Below are 15,493 nucleotides of genomic sequence, written 5' to 3'. Positions count from 1 at the left end.
AGAACAAAAAAGTTTCTATACAGTCTTTATATAGCCAAACTTTTATATTAGGGAACTTTATGTTAGTGAACATGCTCCTAGAGTCCATGAGACCAAGTAATTAATTGCATACACAGTGCAAAGAACACAAAATAATGGAAAACAATAGAAATATATTTATCTACAGTGTCCATAAAAACATTTTCTGACAGAAAATATACTATAGTAAGTTGGTATGAGAAAATAAGTCATCATTAGGAGACTATGTTTGAGCAGTAGTTGAAATTTTGCTTTTATATTCTGGATTGAATTGTTGTTACAAAAAGGGAAATTAGCAGCTCATAACTGCTCTAAAATTTAGGTATTTGCAGCTGAAACAGAGCAACACTGTGTTAGTACATAGGAATATAAAAGTAAAATTGACTATGAAGTGACAAATTAAAATAAAACTAGCTAGACTATTTCCTTTGCCAAGGTAAGAGAAACGTAAAAAGTTTACAAGCAGCATGTACAACAAAGAGTAACTTAGGTATTTAAGTATCAGAGGGGTAGCCGTGTTAGTCTGGATCTGTAATAAGTGACAGAGTCCTGTGGCACCTTATAGATTAACAGACATATCGGGTAGCAGATGGCAAATGATTTTTTTAAATGCAAAGAACTACAATTTAGGGTATCCTACGCAGAAATATCATACCATGAACAAGGTGAAGTGATACAGTCCTTTGCACTGATCAGAAAGCACTTATGATATTTCAGTTTTGTGACCCTCATTTCCAGGAAGAAGTGGAGAAAAATATGGAGGGAATTCAAAGAAATGCAACAAAAAAAAATGAGAGGCAGTGGAACCGATGTTTCAGTAGATAGGGCTCATTTTACCCATCTATATAATAGGTATAATAATATTTATCTCAATCATAGGGGTATGCTGAGTGTGGTTTTGAAATATTTTGATACTTAATAACAACACTATTAATATATAGCACTTCACTTCTTCAATTTGCTGTAGAACATTGGATAATCCTTGAATATAAGGTGCTATAATATTTTATGACATAAAAATATTAACTACAGCAAAAGTATGTTATTTTGATTGCAAAGTTAAGCACTGAAAAGTTAGGAAATGTCAGGTTTACAGCTCCCCTTCAGATTTCTAGCGCTTGACTTATAGGTTTTATTATCTTGGCTAGCAGCAGGAGAAAGCTGTTATTTGGAGGCGAGGGATGGGCTGCAAGGACCAGATACTGGGTCTTGGAGGGTGGTGGTGAGAAGCCTGGCCCATCTGTCTCTCTCCTTCTGCTTTCCCCATTTACCACATGGAGTTAAAGGATATCCGGCCACATCTGGTTTTCCCCAACGTGGGAGAAGGCCCCAGCAGGCTATTTGCTAGGTCTAAGAGATAGTTGGAGGGAGCCTAGCCTGGCTCTCTTGCCCACAGTTGGTTCAGCAGCTTCCAAGCATTTTTCTCCAGATACAACTTGCATTTTTCCATGTTGACTCAGCATTTTTCTAGCTATATTTCTAACCTATTTTTATTCCTTCCTAAAATGTCTCTTTCCTCTTCAAGTTTTCACAATAATTTAGCATTATCTACAGTTGTATTTAATATGCTGCTTATATCCTCTTACATATTATTACAGAAGATATTAAATACAACCAGGATGGATTTCTCTTTAATATTTTAATGAATTGTGATAAGTGACCAAGTTGTAAATTTTCAAAAGGGTGATCTCCCATTTTTTGGTGCAAGCTGCATCTGGATTTTTGCCCTACTAATTATCTCATTGTAGGTGCAAATCAGGTAGCTAGAGATTCAAATACTCAGATTTTTGCCTACTATGCAATTGCAGGCACAAACTGCACCAACACAAAAGGAGACTGTACCTCCGACTGACTGAAAATATACCTCTTTCTTCTTATTCCCAAGCAAACTATTTTGTTTATTGCTTACCTATACAATAAGGACAACACTGTCCTTTTCTCAAAACAGGTCTCTCACAGGATACTGGTGGGCAAGATTCGGAGTAGCAGCTAATCACACCATCCATGCAAATACAACTAGTACAGACATTGGGTTTCCAGGACTCAGCTGTCAGGAAAATATCTCCTTCATCATTTTTGCAGTAACTGGGCATGCTTTCATTGCTCGAAGAGGAAGGCTGAAGAGGTTCATCTAAAAATATGAATAGACAGATCAGCAGAAGTAAAGAACGATTACTTACCTTAAAGTTACTGTGATTCTTTTCAGATCTTTTGTCTACATGATTCCACACTTGGTCTGCATGCATTCCATCCATGAGATTGGATTCTTTTGGCCAGCAGCTTCCAATGGGGCTGCACCTGTGCCCTAGATGTCCTGGCATCTCCTTACCCGAGGACATATAGAATGGAGTGGGCCTAACTGTTGGTTAGTTCCTTCACCAATACAGAATTCCAGAACAGTAGGACTCCATAGTTACAGGGAAGGAAGGCAGGTCATGGTACCCATTTGGAGAACACATTTTGAAGAACAAGAATTACCATAAGGTAAATAACCATTCTTTCTCCTTTGAGTACCTGTCCACATGCATGTCTGTTTGATGACTATTGGGCAGTTATTTTTTGCTCAGCGGTGGGTGCTACTAGTCCTACTTCAATAAAGGCGACAAGACAGCCCTATCTGGAAGCCTCTGTGAAATGTGTGGCCTGAGTTCCATGTAGAGTAAGTGAGGATTTTTTTCTACTGACTCTGAGTCCCATTTTGACATAGGTTATTTGAATCAAGCTGGTCACCTGCTTGGGTGATCTTTCCTTCCGCGATTTGTTACTGAGATATTGGCAGACCTGAATTCCTTGTGTCCTTTGCCTAAAGAAAAAAGGCACTTCCTGTGCCTATCATTGAATAGCACAGAAACATCAGAGGAGGGACATGTATTAAATTCCAGGGATCCAGAGATTTTGCTTCTGCCTTAGCAGATCTAATCCCAATATCTGAGGAAAGGAGGGTTGAGCATTGCGCCTACTAACTACTTAAGGAAAATTAGTAAAATAAATATACAAAATTTTCTCTCATTTTTTCAAGCCAACTAAGAGTTAACTACCTACCTTTAACTATACTAACTAATCACTAACTCTAACTGCAACAGAGTCACAGAGAAGCAGGTGAACACTGCAGAGGTTTCATCTCCCTGCCATGGCTGGTAAGAAGGAAATAAGGGGCAGCTAGGCCTGCTCTGCCCTTTATGCCTTCTGGATGTGTTGAGGCGGGGTTCCCTGATGAATCCTGCTAGCCAAAGAAGTGGGATGTTGCATGCACTTGTACCACGAATGGAGTTCATGTGCACAAATCAGAGAGGAACAAGGCACTGCATGTCACTACAGCAGGTCCAAAAAAATTGACATAAAAATGAAGTTTAGTCAAAAATAAAACTCCTCTTTCCCCCACCCTGTAACATTTATTTTGGAAGAAAATATTTGCGCTTTCATTGAAAAAACTGAAAATGAAATTTAATACTTTTTTTTTTTTGGTTTGCTTTACGTTGGTTTCATGTTTTCAAGGAGAAACCAAAACTTTTTGTGGGGGAAAATATCACTTCCCAATTAGTTCTAATCTCCACTAACTTTACAGTGTAACAAATATTCTCTGTAGAAACTCAAATGTATATAAGAACCCTATCAGGAATCAGGGCCTGCAGCAGAGCTAGTCTCTGGGCAATCTAGTGAGCACAGCTGGCTTGTTGTAGGTGGCCTGATTGGCTACACCACTGATAGATAGGAAGAGTCAGCAGACCAGCTCTTAAGCCCAGTAGCAGCAGTTCAGTGGCTGTTCAAACAATTTGCCAGTGGTTGAAATAGCTCCTGTCCCTTCTTGTTTCCCAGCCTTGCTCCTGTCTTGTTCCTTCCTCCAGCTCAGCCTTGCCCCTGCCTAGCCTCATTCCAGGTAAACCAGCTCTGACCTTTGGCTCTGATTTCTGTCTACTGACTCCTGCTCCACGCATGAGGCCTGATTCCTGCTCCACGCATGAGGCATGATTGCCCATGTCTTCAGTCTCTGACAAACCCTGAATTTGCTTTGTGAAACTGGAACTCGCATGTGTTCATGGAGGAATCCAGGAGGTGGACTTTCCTGGCCTCTGTGCCTATGAAAATCTCCCCATGGGAACTTAAGTCCATATCTTGACAACTAAGTGACCTGACTTTCAGAAGTGCTAAGAAACCCAGAAGTGCCCCAGTGATGTCAATGAGAGCTGGTAGGTGTTCAACTCTTACAAATCAGGCCACCTACTGAGCTGCCGATATATAAACTTAGGAGAATAACTGTAGGTACCAGTTTTTTTTAAATCTTGGCCAATGGAGGTTTGAGTAATTTGATACATCTTGGATAATGGGAGCTACAGGACCAGTATTTCAGGGTTCTCAAACTTCATTGCACCCTTCTGACAACAAAGATACTACATGACCCTCGGAGGGGGGCAGAGCCCGAGCCCTGCCACTCTGGGTGGGGGGAAGAGGAGGCTGCAGCCTGAACCCCACAATCCCAGGTGGGGTTGGAGCTAGGGCTTCAGCTTCTGCATTGGGTCCCAGCAAGTCTAATGCTGGCCCTGGAAACCCCATTAAAATTGGGCTGCGACCTACTTTGAGGTCCCGACCCACAGTTTGAGAACTGCTTCACTATTTGAACCAGAACTTTTGAAGTTTACCTACTTCTAAGCTCCTTACATTCTTTTATCTTAATACTCTTCTTTTTGCAAATCTCACAATTTACTAGTATTGGCAGACTTTGGGCTGGACTGTGCTATAAAGAGCCAGCCCTGCATTTGGGGAAGGAGGATGGGATGGGCTGCACTGTAGTTTGATCCCCTGGAGGAATTCTTACTGACTCCTCAATCAGGCTGATGCCCTGTAGTGGCAGCTCAGTCACCTTTAAAACAGGTGCAGTATGTGTTTCTGCTATGTCTGGCCCACTTTTCTGGCTGCCACAGAGGATTACAGCCCCTTGCTCCACACAGCTAAGGAAGGATGGTGGCACCATCAGCACCAAGCAGTGACTGTTTTTTGGTTACACTGTGGCTGGTCCCTGTATAGGGACACGAGGATTTGGGGGAAGGGAGGTTCTTTGTGACCTCTTTCCCTCTCTTCCACACCATGTATAGTCAGCCACAATCTGGTCCTTGTGTAACATGCTGTTTAATCTTATTCTCTCATCTTTTGTATGGGTATCAAATAAAACTGGGCCTAACTAAGATAACTCCCTCTAATGCCAGTGGCCAATTCCCCCTCATTTGAAATATTGCTGTTTATCATTAACCATTATCAAACTACATCTCCTTTACTCAAATCTATTCTATTTTCCCTTTTCGGCACTTATAGTCTTCTGTACTTGTAGACAGCTAGCTTAAACTTACTCAGTTTGGCCAAGCTATGCATATTTAGCTCTTTTAATCCTTCATAAATCAGTCTCTCTGGTCCCTTATTCATTTTAGTTACTCTTCTCTGAATTCCCTCCAATTAGTTTAAATGTTTCTTAATATTTCCTTCATTGTTTTAATAGGGATACAAGTTAGATTTGTGAGACAGTATTTGTCAGGATTACTTTCTCATCCCCATCCAATCTTTGTGGAAACTGAGACAACATTTGCACTTTTCCAATCCTCTGGTGCTTACCCTCACATAAAGTGAGTGCTATTGACACCATTACTCCTTAGCGCATCCATTCTTTTTTTTTTTTTTTTTAAATGTTCACAGTGTTTTAAGCAGATATTGCTACAAAAGGTTTTGGACATCCTTCTCAAGAAACTGTCATTGATGATGGCTATAGGGACTGCTCCTGTGCAATCACAGAACCAGCAGTTGACTCTATTCAAGTCTACATATTTATTGCCAATTTCATGGGGTTTTGCAGAAGATCCAGAAAGGCCTATGCTGGTAACTGGTAGGTCATGCTTACCTGGGCACTGTGGACAGCAGGAATCCTGTGTACGGATGGGGTTTTGACAAAGAAGAGGTGGGCAGACTTCAGTTTCACACAGAACGCGTCCACTATGGCATGTACACTGCGTGCAGGAATCAATATTCCATGTCTCTCCTTCTACAAAGTACTCTCCTCCTGGAGCATGGCAGATAGATGGATTGCTGAGCTCTGGCTTCTGCACAATAGATTCATCTAGGAAAAGAAGAGAATTAAAAGGCAAACAAATGAAAATATGTTGGGACTATCATCAATAAAATACAACCAATGTGCATTACTTTTTATATTATAAAAAATAACAGTCCAAAAGTAAGAACAACTGTAACAAAGTCAAGTAAAGTTACCTGAAAAAGCAGCTGTATAAATGAGACTGTGTGTGTATCATTATGGCAAAAGGTGGTAGAAATGAGAGAAAGTAATGAGAGACTCCACTTATAAAAAAAAAAAAAAAGCAAGCTAATATACATCTGAGAAACCAGTTAAACATGGGCACACAATGAAATAGCTGTAGAACAGGAGTTCTTAACCTTTTTTGAATCACACCCTGCCTTAGCAGTTTTTTTAAACTTGGAGCACACCCCCTCTTCCTGCCCGGTCACTACAGTGAGAAAGATACAGCCTGGCACTTGGGCTCTCAATGCAACTCACTCAGATTTGCCCTGGATGGTCCTCTGTCTTACTGAATTATTAGAAGTTTGATGCCCTGCCCCCACCCCTAAGGGAACGTGCTCTCCTGGTTGAGAACCTCTGCTACTGAACATGGAAGTCGATGATTTATATATAAATATTAAGTACTGATGGGCAGAACATTTTAGACATGAGCTCGCAGAGAATCGTGAAGCCAAAAATATCAATGCAATTTTGGTCTATGTGCACTGAAGTGGGAGGCGATATTCCTTCTCCAGAGTATTGTACATAAAATGATTAAAGAGGCTGAAGTGATATCTACAAGAAGAAGAGTATAAATGTGAAAGGGACAGAAAGTGTTCAGGGTGATTGTAATAACTTGGACACAGAAGATGTCAGCTTATTAGCTCACAAGCAGTGCAATGCTGCAGATAGCGCCATGCCAGCTGTCCCACAAGCAGCTGCATCCCAAGAAGGGGATATTTCCTCTTCATTTATATTTTCAAACCAGCCCTGTAGAAAAATTGGAGCATACGGAATAGCACAGGATCAGTCTTTGCCCATTTTCATATACCAGCTACCTTTGCTGGGATGCTAATAATTTTTCCATGGTGACATCATCCTCCAAGAAAAGAGTTAGTGGTAGGAACTTCTGGTAATGATACAGGACTGCATTAGATCAGGATTATCTTATTTTATCAATGGCTTATGACTAACTGCATATCTGAATAAAGCTATTTGTCTCAGCAAGTAGCGTATTTTACATGTGTCAAGTATCAGAGGGGTAGCCATGTTAGTCTGGATCTGTAAAAGCAGCAAAGAGTCCTGTGGCACTTATACACTAACAGATGTATTGGAGCATAAGCTTTGGTGGGTGAATACCCACTTCGTCGGATGCATGCACCCGCAAAAGCTCATGCTCCAATACGTCTGTTAGTCTATAAGGTGCCCCGGGACTCTTTGCTGCCTATTTTAGATGTGTAAAAGCAGCAAAGAGTCCTGTGGCACCTTATACACTAACAGACATTTTGGAGCATGCGCTTTCGTGGGTGAATACCCACTTCGTCAGATGCATGTAGTGGAAATTTCCAGGGGCAGGTATATATATGCAGGCAAGCTAGAGATAATGAGGTCGTTCAATCAGGGAGGATGAGGCCCTGTTCTAGCAGTTGAGGTGGGAAAACCAAGGGAGGAGAAACTGGTTCTGTAATTGGCAAGCCATTCACAGTCTTTGTTTAATCCTGAGCTGATGGTGTCTCATTTGCAGATGAACTGAAGCTCAGCAGTTTCTCTTTGAAGTCTGGTCCTGAAGTTTTTTTGCTGCAGGATGGCCACCTTAAGGTCTGCTATAGTGTGGCCAGGGAGGTTGAAGTGTTCTCCTACAGGTTTTTGTATATTGCCATTCCTAATATCTGATTTGTGTCCATTTATCCTTTATCCACCATATAACTCTAGCTCAGGAACCAATCCATGCAACAAACCTCGATGCCAACTCTGCCCACATATCTACACCAGCGACACCATCACAGGACCTAACCAGATCAGCCACACCATCACCGGTTCATTCACCTGCACATCCACCAATGTAATATACGCCATCATATGCCAGCAATGCCCCTCTGCTATGTACATTGGCCAAACTGGACAGTCGCTACGGAAAAGGATAAATGGACTTCCTGCCCAAAAAGAGAACTCAATCTTCCATTACAGGAGCAAACATTTCTGTTCTGCAACATGCAATTAGAATATTCAATTAATCAAGAAATCTGATTGAATGAATATTCCCATCAGACCCACTGAAACACTGCCATCAATAGGTGACCATTAATGAAATCTCATTCTTAACTTAATAAAAATGATGAATATTTTGTAATGGCTTATCAGAAGATTTTCATATGACATCACAGCTAATAAACTGGAAACATAATATTTTAGAATTGCAACATTTTTTTACAAATATTAATGAATTAAACGTCACAATAGCCATGTGAAATAAGTATTCATACCTTGATTTTACTGGGGAAACAACCACAGAAAACATAAGAAAAGTCACCCACGTTAGTTTCTGGCATAGTTGGACATCAAAAACTGGTCTCTTGACTTGTACTTGTGGCTTAAATATGGGTGAGGAAATTTTGCACACAAGTGGGAGCAGGGCTGATGAATTATATAATGCAGAATACAACTTTTTACCTGGACATGATGGACAACATTGTCCTGGATGTATGGTAGGGTTGCCACAGTTAGGTACAGGGCAAGTGATCAAGGCACACATCTCCCGTCCATTGTGACAATAACATTCTCGGCAGCCATCATGCCAGCTCTCCTCTTTCTCATGACGACGCCCATCCATTGACAGGCAAGAGCCTGTTTTAACTGGTGGCATAACAGAATCTGGTATCTCTGCATAAAATGATCAGAAAATACGTGCCCTGGTCAAAGTGTTGCTTAGAAAAAAACAGTGCATATCTTCATTAGATTTGTTTTCAAAGGGTTTATTTTTTAATTATTATTATTATTAGCTATTCTTTCTTTCTTGCACCCAGACTTAGAAATATGGTCAGCCTTAGGAGCACTTGAAACAAGCCTCTGCATTGTGTACCAAGGTGAAATGATCATGTATGCCGTGGTTTCTTCCACAAGAAAGCCAGTATTCACTTCTTTCTACTGATAATGCACTGGTCATAATGACACAGAAACTGAATTTTGATTTGGCATGTCAATGCTGATAAAAACAACTTTGCACACCCTTATGACCACGAGACAATGTGCTTTGCTTGGAATATCTTTCGAGTTGAATTACAATGGGTTGGTGGTCACTTGCTTGGGCTTCCGAGATAGGCATCTATTGCTGCTCATACTGCAGTGACAGCAAATATAAGATTATCCCAGCAAAGTGAGGGCAATATCACAGAGCTATGCTCATAAGGTTGAATTAATCCCCGGTGTAACTCCATTAACTTAAATGAAGTTACATCAGGGATGAGTTTGTTCCATTTCTGCATTCTGAGTTCCTGGGTTGACCCCCTACACCCTCAGCCTTTACCCTCCCATTAGGAGGGAGGTGACCACAAGACCATTGCATGAGACCCACCATTCTCTCTTCCAGTACCTCCAAGGATGAAAACAGAAGATCTTCAGCTTCCTTTCTTTTAATCTATGACAGGGGTGGCCAAACTGTGGCTCGTAAGCCAAATGTGAGCCACACTTCAATGGTAAAAGAGCGCAAGCCACCTCTGCCCCCCCATTCTATACCTACCAGACTTGGGGAGGGGGAGGCGGGGAAGAAAGATCAGGACATCTGCCCTTCAGTGGGGTGGTAGGGTAGAAGCTTCTGTCCTGCGGGGAGGAGGGTCTCAGGGCTTCAGCCTGCAGAGTTCACCTGCTGAGGTTTAGGGTTCAGCAGGAGTGGGGCTGAAACCCCGAGTCCCGGCTCCTGGCAGGTGTGCTCCAGGTCTCAAATGTCTGAAGACTGTCATACGTGGCTTGGAGGGTGAGTAAATTTTGGCCACCCCTGGTCTATAGGAAGATATGATTCCAAAGCACTTTCATGGGAGCTGAGGACTGGGTCCAGCATTCTCCTCAGAGACGGGAAAGAAACGGTTAAGAGAACCCTGGCATTCTTCCTCTACTCTCAAGATGATAGTCTCCCCAAAGTACCACCTATCTCCCTCCTCCACTGGAATATGTTGACACTCTGTAAAGTGAGTAATGTAGCATGGAAGCAGGACAGGCAATGGGGGTAAAGAGAATAAAAAGGAAGTGGAGGATTGAGTGACTGAAGAAAACCTTGGAGAGGAGAAAGAAAGAAAGAAAAGGAAGAGAGGCAAAGGAAAGGAGAGATGGCATAGAAGAATAAAAGAAGGATTAATAAATGTTAGAGGGAAAAATGGCTGTAGGAAAACACTTCATCTCAATCCTTTTTCTTGATGGAGGAAATGGTATGATAGGCTAAATACTAGAGGGAAAATTAAAAATGAAGGCAGGAAGAAAAGCAATGGCAGAAAACATAAGCAAATTTATTAGCAGAAAATGTAATATAAAATCTTACAATGAATATAATTTCCTATATATTATGTGAATTCATGGTAGTGGACAGTGTGACATGAGCAGTATTTTCATGAATGAGGTATGACCTTACACACTTTACAAGCGATAGGCTGAAAAGAAGCCACAAGAGATTTATGACAGGTCATGCTAGTGAATGAAAATATTTCACATAACACTGCCTGATACCATGAATCTGTTTTTATATTTATTTGGGTTGTTTTGGTTATCACAATATGTGATTTATTTTGAAGAGAGTTAGTAAATGTTGAAAATTGTTTTGTTCCTGGATTGTGCTGACTGGTGGGTGAGACTATGACAGTTTGTGTTGTTTTTATTAGTTAGTGGATTGAGTAACCTTTTTTGACCTGGCTCCTGTGGGTAAGATAGACAGGGATGGCAAAGACTTGTACATGCCCTTCATGACATTTGATGTTGCAGAAGGATTCAGATTCTGGGTTGGTTGGTTCTAAGGATTTAAAAAAAATGAGTGGTTGTAGTTGTAGTTCTGTGACTGGCTTTGGGCTGGGATTTCTGTGATCTGACTTGCTTTCAGGTTTTACTGCTGTAACATGTTTGCATGAGAAATTATTTGCGTTAAATAACTTCTGATAGATGCAATTTCTGTGTATTTCTTGTAGCCCGTTTTCAGTATTTTTTTCTGCTTACAATAAAAGAAAACAGAGAAGTGTGAAAACGAATGCTGGATTTTTTTATTTTTATTTTTGCAGCAACTGTCCTTTTCTGATAACATCTAGAGCAGTAATTCCCAAACTGTGGTGCATGTACCACTGGCGGTACGGTAAGTAAATTGGTCTGAAGTACATTAGCAAAATAAGAATTCACTGTAGCTACAGTACTTAAAGTAGTACAGCAAGTAGTTTTGAGATTTAGAAGCCGTATACTAAGTCTTAAAAGTCTGAGATCCACTGATACATAATGTGACAGGGAAGTAAGATATTTCAAAATAAGGAAATAGTGCATATACCACCCGGTGATACTTTGAAAGGTATACTGACATGTGAAGACCTTGGATGTGTATGAGTATCCTCCCCCAAGAAATTATTTTGGAAATACCTGACACCTGACACAATCTGGAATATTCCAAATGCGAGCTCCAGGTATAAGTCATTTCTAGTGGTGGTGATTTAGCATTCTACTTCAGTCACAGAGTTTAAGGCCAAAAAGGACCACTAGAAGATCTAGTTCGGCCTCTTGTACATCACAGGCAACTAACAGCACCCAGCACCAGGACCCTAAACCCAACAACCAAAATGCGACCAAAGTATTACTATCTGTAGGAGACTAGACTTAAAAACCACAGGCAGAGAATAGGAAGGACGAAGGTCCACCAGTATGCCAGGCCCCTACAATGGGAGGGAAATGATTAAATGAGATGTATCCACATAATCCTGTCACATGACCTGCACTTGCATGCTACAGAGAAAGGGGAAAAAAATCACAGAGTCACTGCCAATCTGAGCGAGGGGAAAATTGCTTCTCGACCTCACAAATGGCGATCAGTTAGACTCTGAGCATGTGAGCAAGAAACAGCCAACCAAGCACCTGAGAGAGAGAATGCTCAATGCTACCTCAGAGCCCTGGTCCTCCCCGCCTAATGTCCCATCTTCTGCTGTGGCCATCCCTGACGCTGAGTTCCTGGGTTGACCCTCTACACTCTCAGCCTCTAACCCTCCCATTAGGAGGGAGGTGACCACAAGACCATTGCATCAGAGCCACCACTCTCCTGACGCCTGCTGGTGGCCATATGAAACCTGAAGCATGAGCTTTAGGAACATAAGACATGAACCAGAACCAAGACTGTTGAGCTCTGTCCACTACCGTCACAAGCAACCCCATCATACAATTGCAGTCATAGGTTTGTCCAGCTTTCTCTTAAAATTAATTAAGTTGTTTGCCCCCACAACTCCTATTGGGAGACTATTCCAGAACCTCACTCCTCTGATGGTTAGAAACCTTCTTCCAATTTCCAGCCTGAATTTGTTCATGGCCAGTTTATATCCATTTGTTCTTGTGCCAACACCATCCTTTAGCTTGAACATCTCTTCGCCTTTCCTGGCATTTACCCCCAATGTATTTATAAACAGCAATCATCTCCCTCGTCAGCTTTTATTTTGCTAGACTAAACAAGCTAATCTCTTTCAGTCTTATAAGATAGGCCCTCCATTCCCATGATCATCCTAGAAGCACTTCTCTGCACCTGTTCAAGTTTGAATTCATCTTTCTTGAACATGGGTGATCAGAATTGTACACAATATTCCAAATGAGCTTTTACCAATGCCTTGTACAATGGCATTTATAGTCCTCTCTCTCTACTGGAAATGCCTCAACTGATTCATCGTAGAATCACATTTGCCTTTTTACCAGACACATTGGATTGGTGTTTCAGTCTTCTTGTGATCAAGCCACATAGCCAGGTCTCTTTCTCTAACTTCCAACTGATGAGCTTGGTACAACTTGATACAGGAGAGAAGGAATCACCCCCAACAGTTAAGGAGGCGAAGCCTCGTACCCCTAAGGCTGGGAGGTCTGCTGCCACCACTGATAATAAGAAACGTAGGGTAGTGGTGGTTGGAGACTCTCTGCTGAGGGGGACGGAGACACCCATCTGTTGCCCTGACCGTTCATCTCGGGAGGTATGCTGCCTGCCAGGGGCCCGTATCCGAGATGTTACAGAGGCATTGTCGAGGATTATCCGGCCTTCTGACTACTACCCCATGCTACTCATCCATGTGGGCACAAATGATACTGTGAGGTCTGACACTGAGCAGATCAAGAGTGACTACAGGGCTCTGGGAGTATGGGTAAGGAGTTTGGAGCGCAGGTGGTATTCTCTTCGATTCTTCCTGTCGAAGGTAGGGGCCCGGGCAGAGACAGATGCATCGTGGAGGTGAATGCGTGGCTGCGAAGATGGTGTCGCCAGGAGGGCTTTGGCTTCCTCAACCATGGGATGCTATTCGAGGAAGGACTGCTAGGCACAGATGGCGTTCACCTTTCGAGGAGGGGAAAGGCCTTATTTGCGCACAGACTGGCTAACCTAGTAAGGAGGGCTTTAAACTAGGTTCGACGGGGACAGGTGAGCAAACCCCACAGGTACGTGGGGAACAAGACCTGGGAGATGGGTTGGAAATAGGAGGGAGCACGGGCTATAATGGCAGAGAGAAAGGAGGGTCAGGGCAAAGCAGGGAGGCAAGATCAAACCAGTATCTTAGATGCCTATATACAAATGCAAGAAGTATGGGTAATAAGCAGGAAGAACTGGAAGTGCTAATAAATAAATACAACTATGACATTGTTGGCATTACTGAAACTTGGTGGGATAATACACACGACTGGAATGTTGGTGTAGATGGGTATAGTTTGCTCAGGAAGGATAGACAGGGGAAAAAGGGAGGAGGTGTTGCCTTATATATTAAAAATGTACACACTTGGACTGAGGTGGAGATGGACATAGGAGATGGAAGTGTTGAGAGTCTCTGGGTTAGGCTAAAAGGGGTAAAAAACATGGGTGATGTCGTGCTTGGAGTCTACTACAGGCCACCTAATCAGGTGGAAGAAGTGGATGAGGCTTTTTTCAAACAACTAACAAAATCATCCAAAGCCCAAGATTTGGTGGTGATGGGGGACTTCAACTATCCAGATATATGTTGGGAAAATAACACCGCGGGGCACAGACTATCCAATAAGTTCCTGGACTGCACTGCAGACAACTTTTTATTTCAGAAAGTTGAAAAAGCTACTAGGGGGAAAGCTGTTCTAGACTTGATTTTAACAAATAGGGAGGAACTCGTTGAGAATTTGAAAGTAGAAGGAAGCTTGGGTGAAAGTGATCATGAAATCATAGAGTTTGCAATTCTAAGGAATGGTAGAAGGGAGTACAGCAAAATAGAGACAATGGATTTCAGGAAGGCGGATTTTGGTAAGCTCAGAGAGCTGATAGGTAAGGTCCCATGGGAATCAAGACTGAGGGGAAAAAACTGAGGAGAGTTGGCAGTTTTTCAAAGGGACGCTATTAAGGGCCCAAAAGCAAGCTATTCCGATGGCTAGGAAAGATAGAAAATGTGGCAAAAGACCACCTTGGCTTAACCACGAGATCTTGCGTGACCTACAAAATAAAAAGGCATCATAAAAAATGGAAACTAGGTCAGATTACAAAGGATGAATATAGGCAAATAACACAGGAATGCAGAGGCAAGATTAGAAAGGCAAAGGCACAAAACGAGTTTAAACTAGCTATGGGAATAAAGGGAAACGAAGACTTTTTATCAATACATTAGAAGCAAGAGGAAGACCAAAGACAGGGTAGGCCCACTGCTCAGTGAGGAGGGGGAAACAGTAACGGGAGACTTGGAAATGGCAGAGATGCTTAATGACTTCTTTGTTTCGATCTTCACTGAGAAGTCTGAAGGAATGTCTAATATAGTGAATGCTTACGGGAAGAGGGTAGGTTTAGAAGATAAAATAAAAAAAGAACAAGTTAAAAATCACTTAGAAAAGTTAGATGCCTGCAAGGCACCAGGGCCTGATGAAATGCATCCTAGAATACTCAAGGAGTTAATAGAGGAGGTATCTGAGCTTCTAGCTATTATCTTTGGGAAATCATGGGAGACGGGGGAGATTCCAGAAGACTGGAAGGGGGCAAATATAGTGCCCATCTATAAAAAGGGAAATAAAAACAACCCAGGAAACTACAAACCAGTTAGTTTAACTTCTGTGCCAGGGAAGATAATGGAGCAGGTAATTAAAGAAATCATCTGCAAACACTTGGAAGGTGGTAAGGTGACAGGGAATAGCCAACATGGATTTGTAAAGAACAAATCGTGTCAAACTAATCTGATAGCATTCTTTGATAGGATAACGAGCCTTGTGGATAAG

General features: G+C 41.9%; 1 protein-coding gene across 1 annotated transcript in view; it reads right to left on the bottom strand.

The window, feature by feature from the left end:
• Window positions 1-15,493, bottom strand: part of CRIM1 (cysteine rich transmembrane BMP regulator 1) — a 314,546-nt gene that overhangs the window by 20,633 nt on the left and 278,420 nt on the right. Inside the window, exons 11-13 of the mRNA XM_030557098.1 lie at window positions 8,744-8,953; window positions 5,903-6,118; window positions 1,928-2,149 (exon numbers count right to left, since the gene is read on the bottom strand). Of these exons, the coding sequence (XP_030412958.1) occupies window positions 1,928-2,149; window positions 5,903-6,118; window positions 8,744-8,953 (648 nt within the window). The remainder of the gene's footprint in view (window positions 1-1,927; window positions 2,150-5,902; window positions 6,119-8,743; window positions 8,954-15,493) is intronic.

The sequence above is a fragment of the Gopherus evgoodei genome, chromosome 3, assembly GCF_007399415.2.
Source record: "Gopherus evgoodei ecotype Sinaloan lineage chromosome 3, rGopEvg1_v1.p, whole genome shotgun sequence".
Lineage (NCBI taxonomy): Eukaryota > Metazoa > Chordata > Testudines > Testudinidae > Gopherus > Gopherus evgoodei.
Note: the sequence above shows the minus strand (reverse complement) of the source record. Positions and strands in the feature narration are given on the sequence as shown.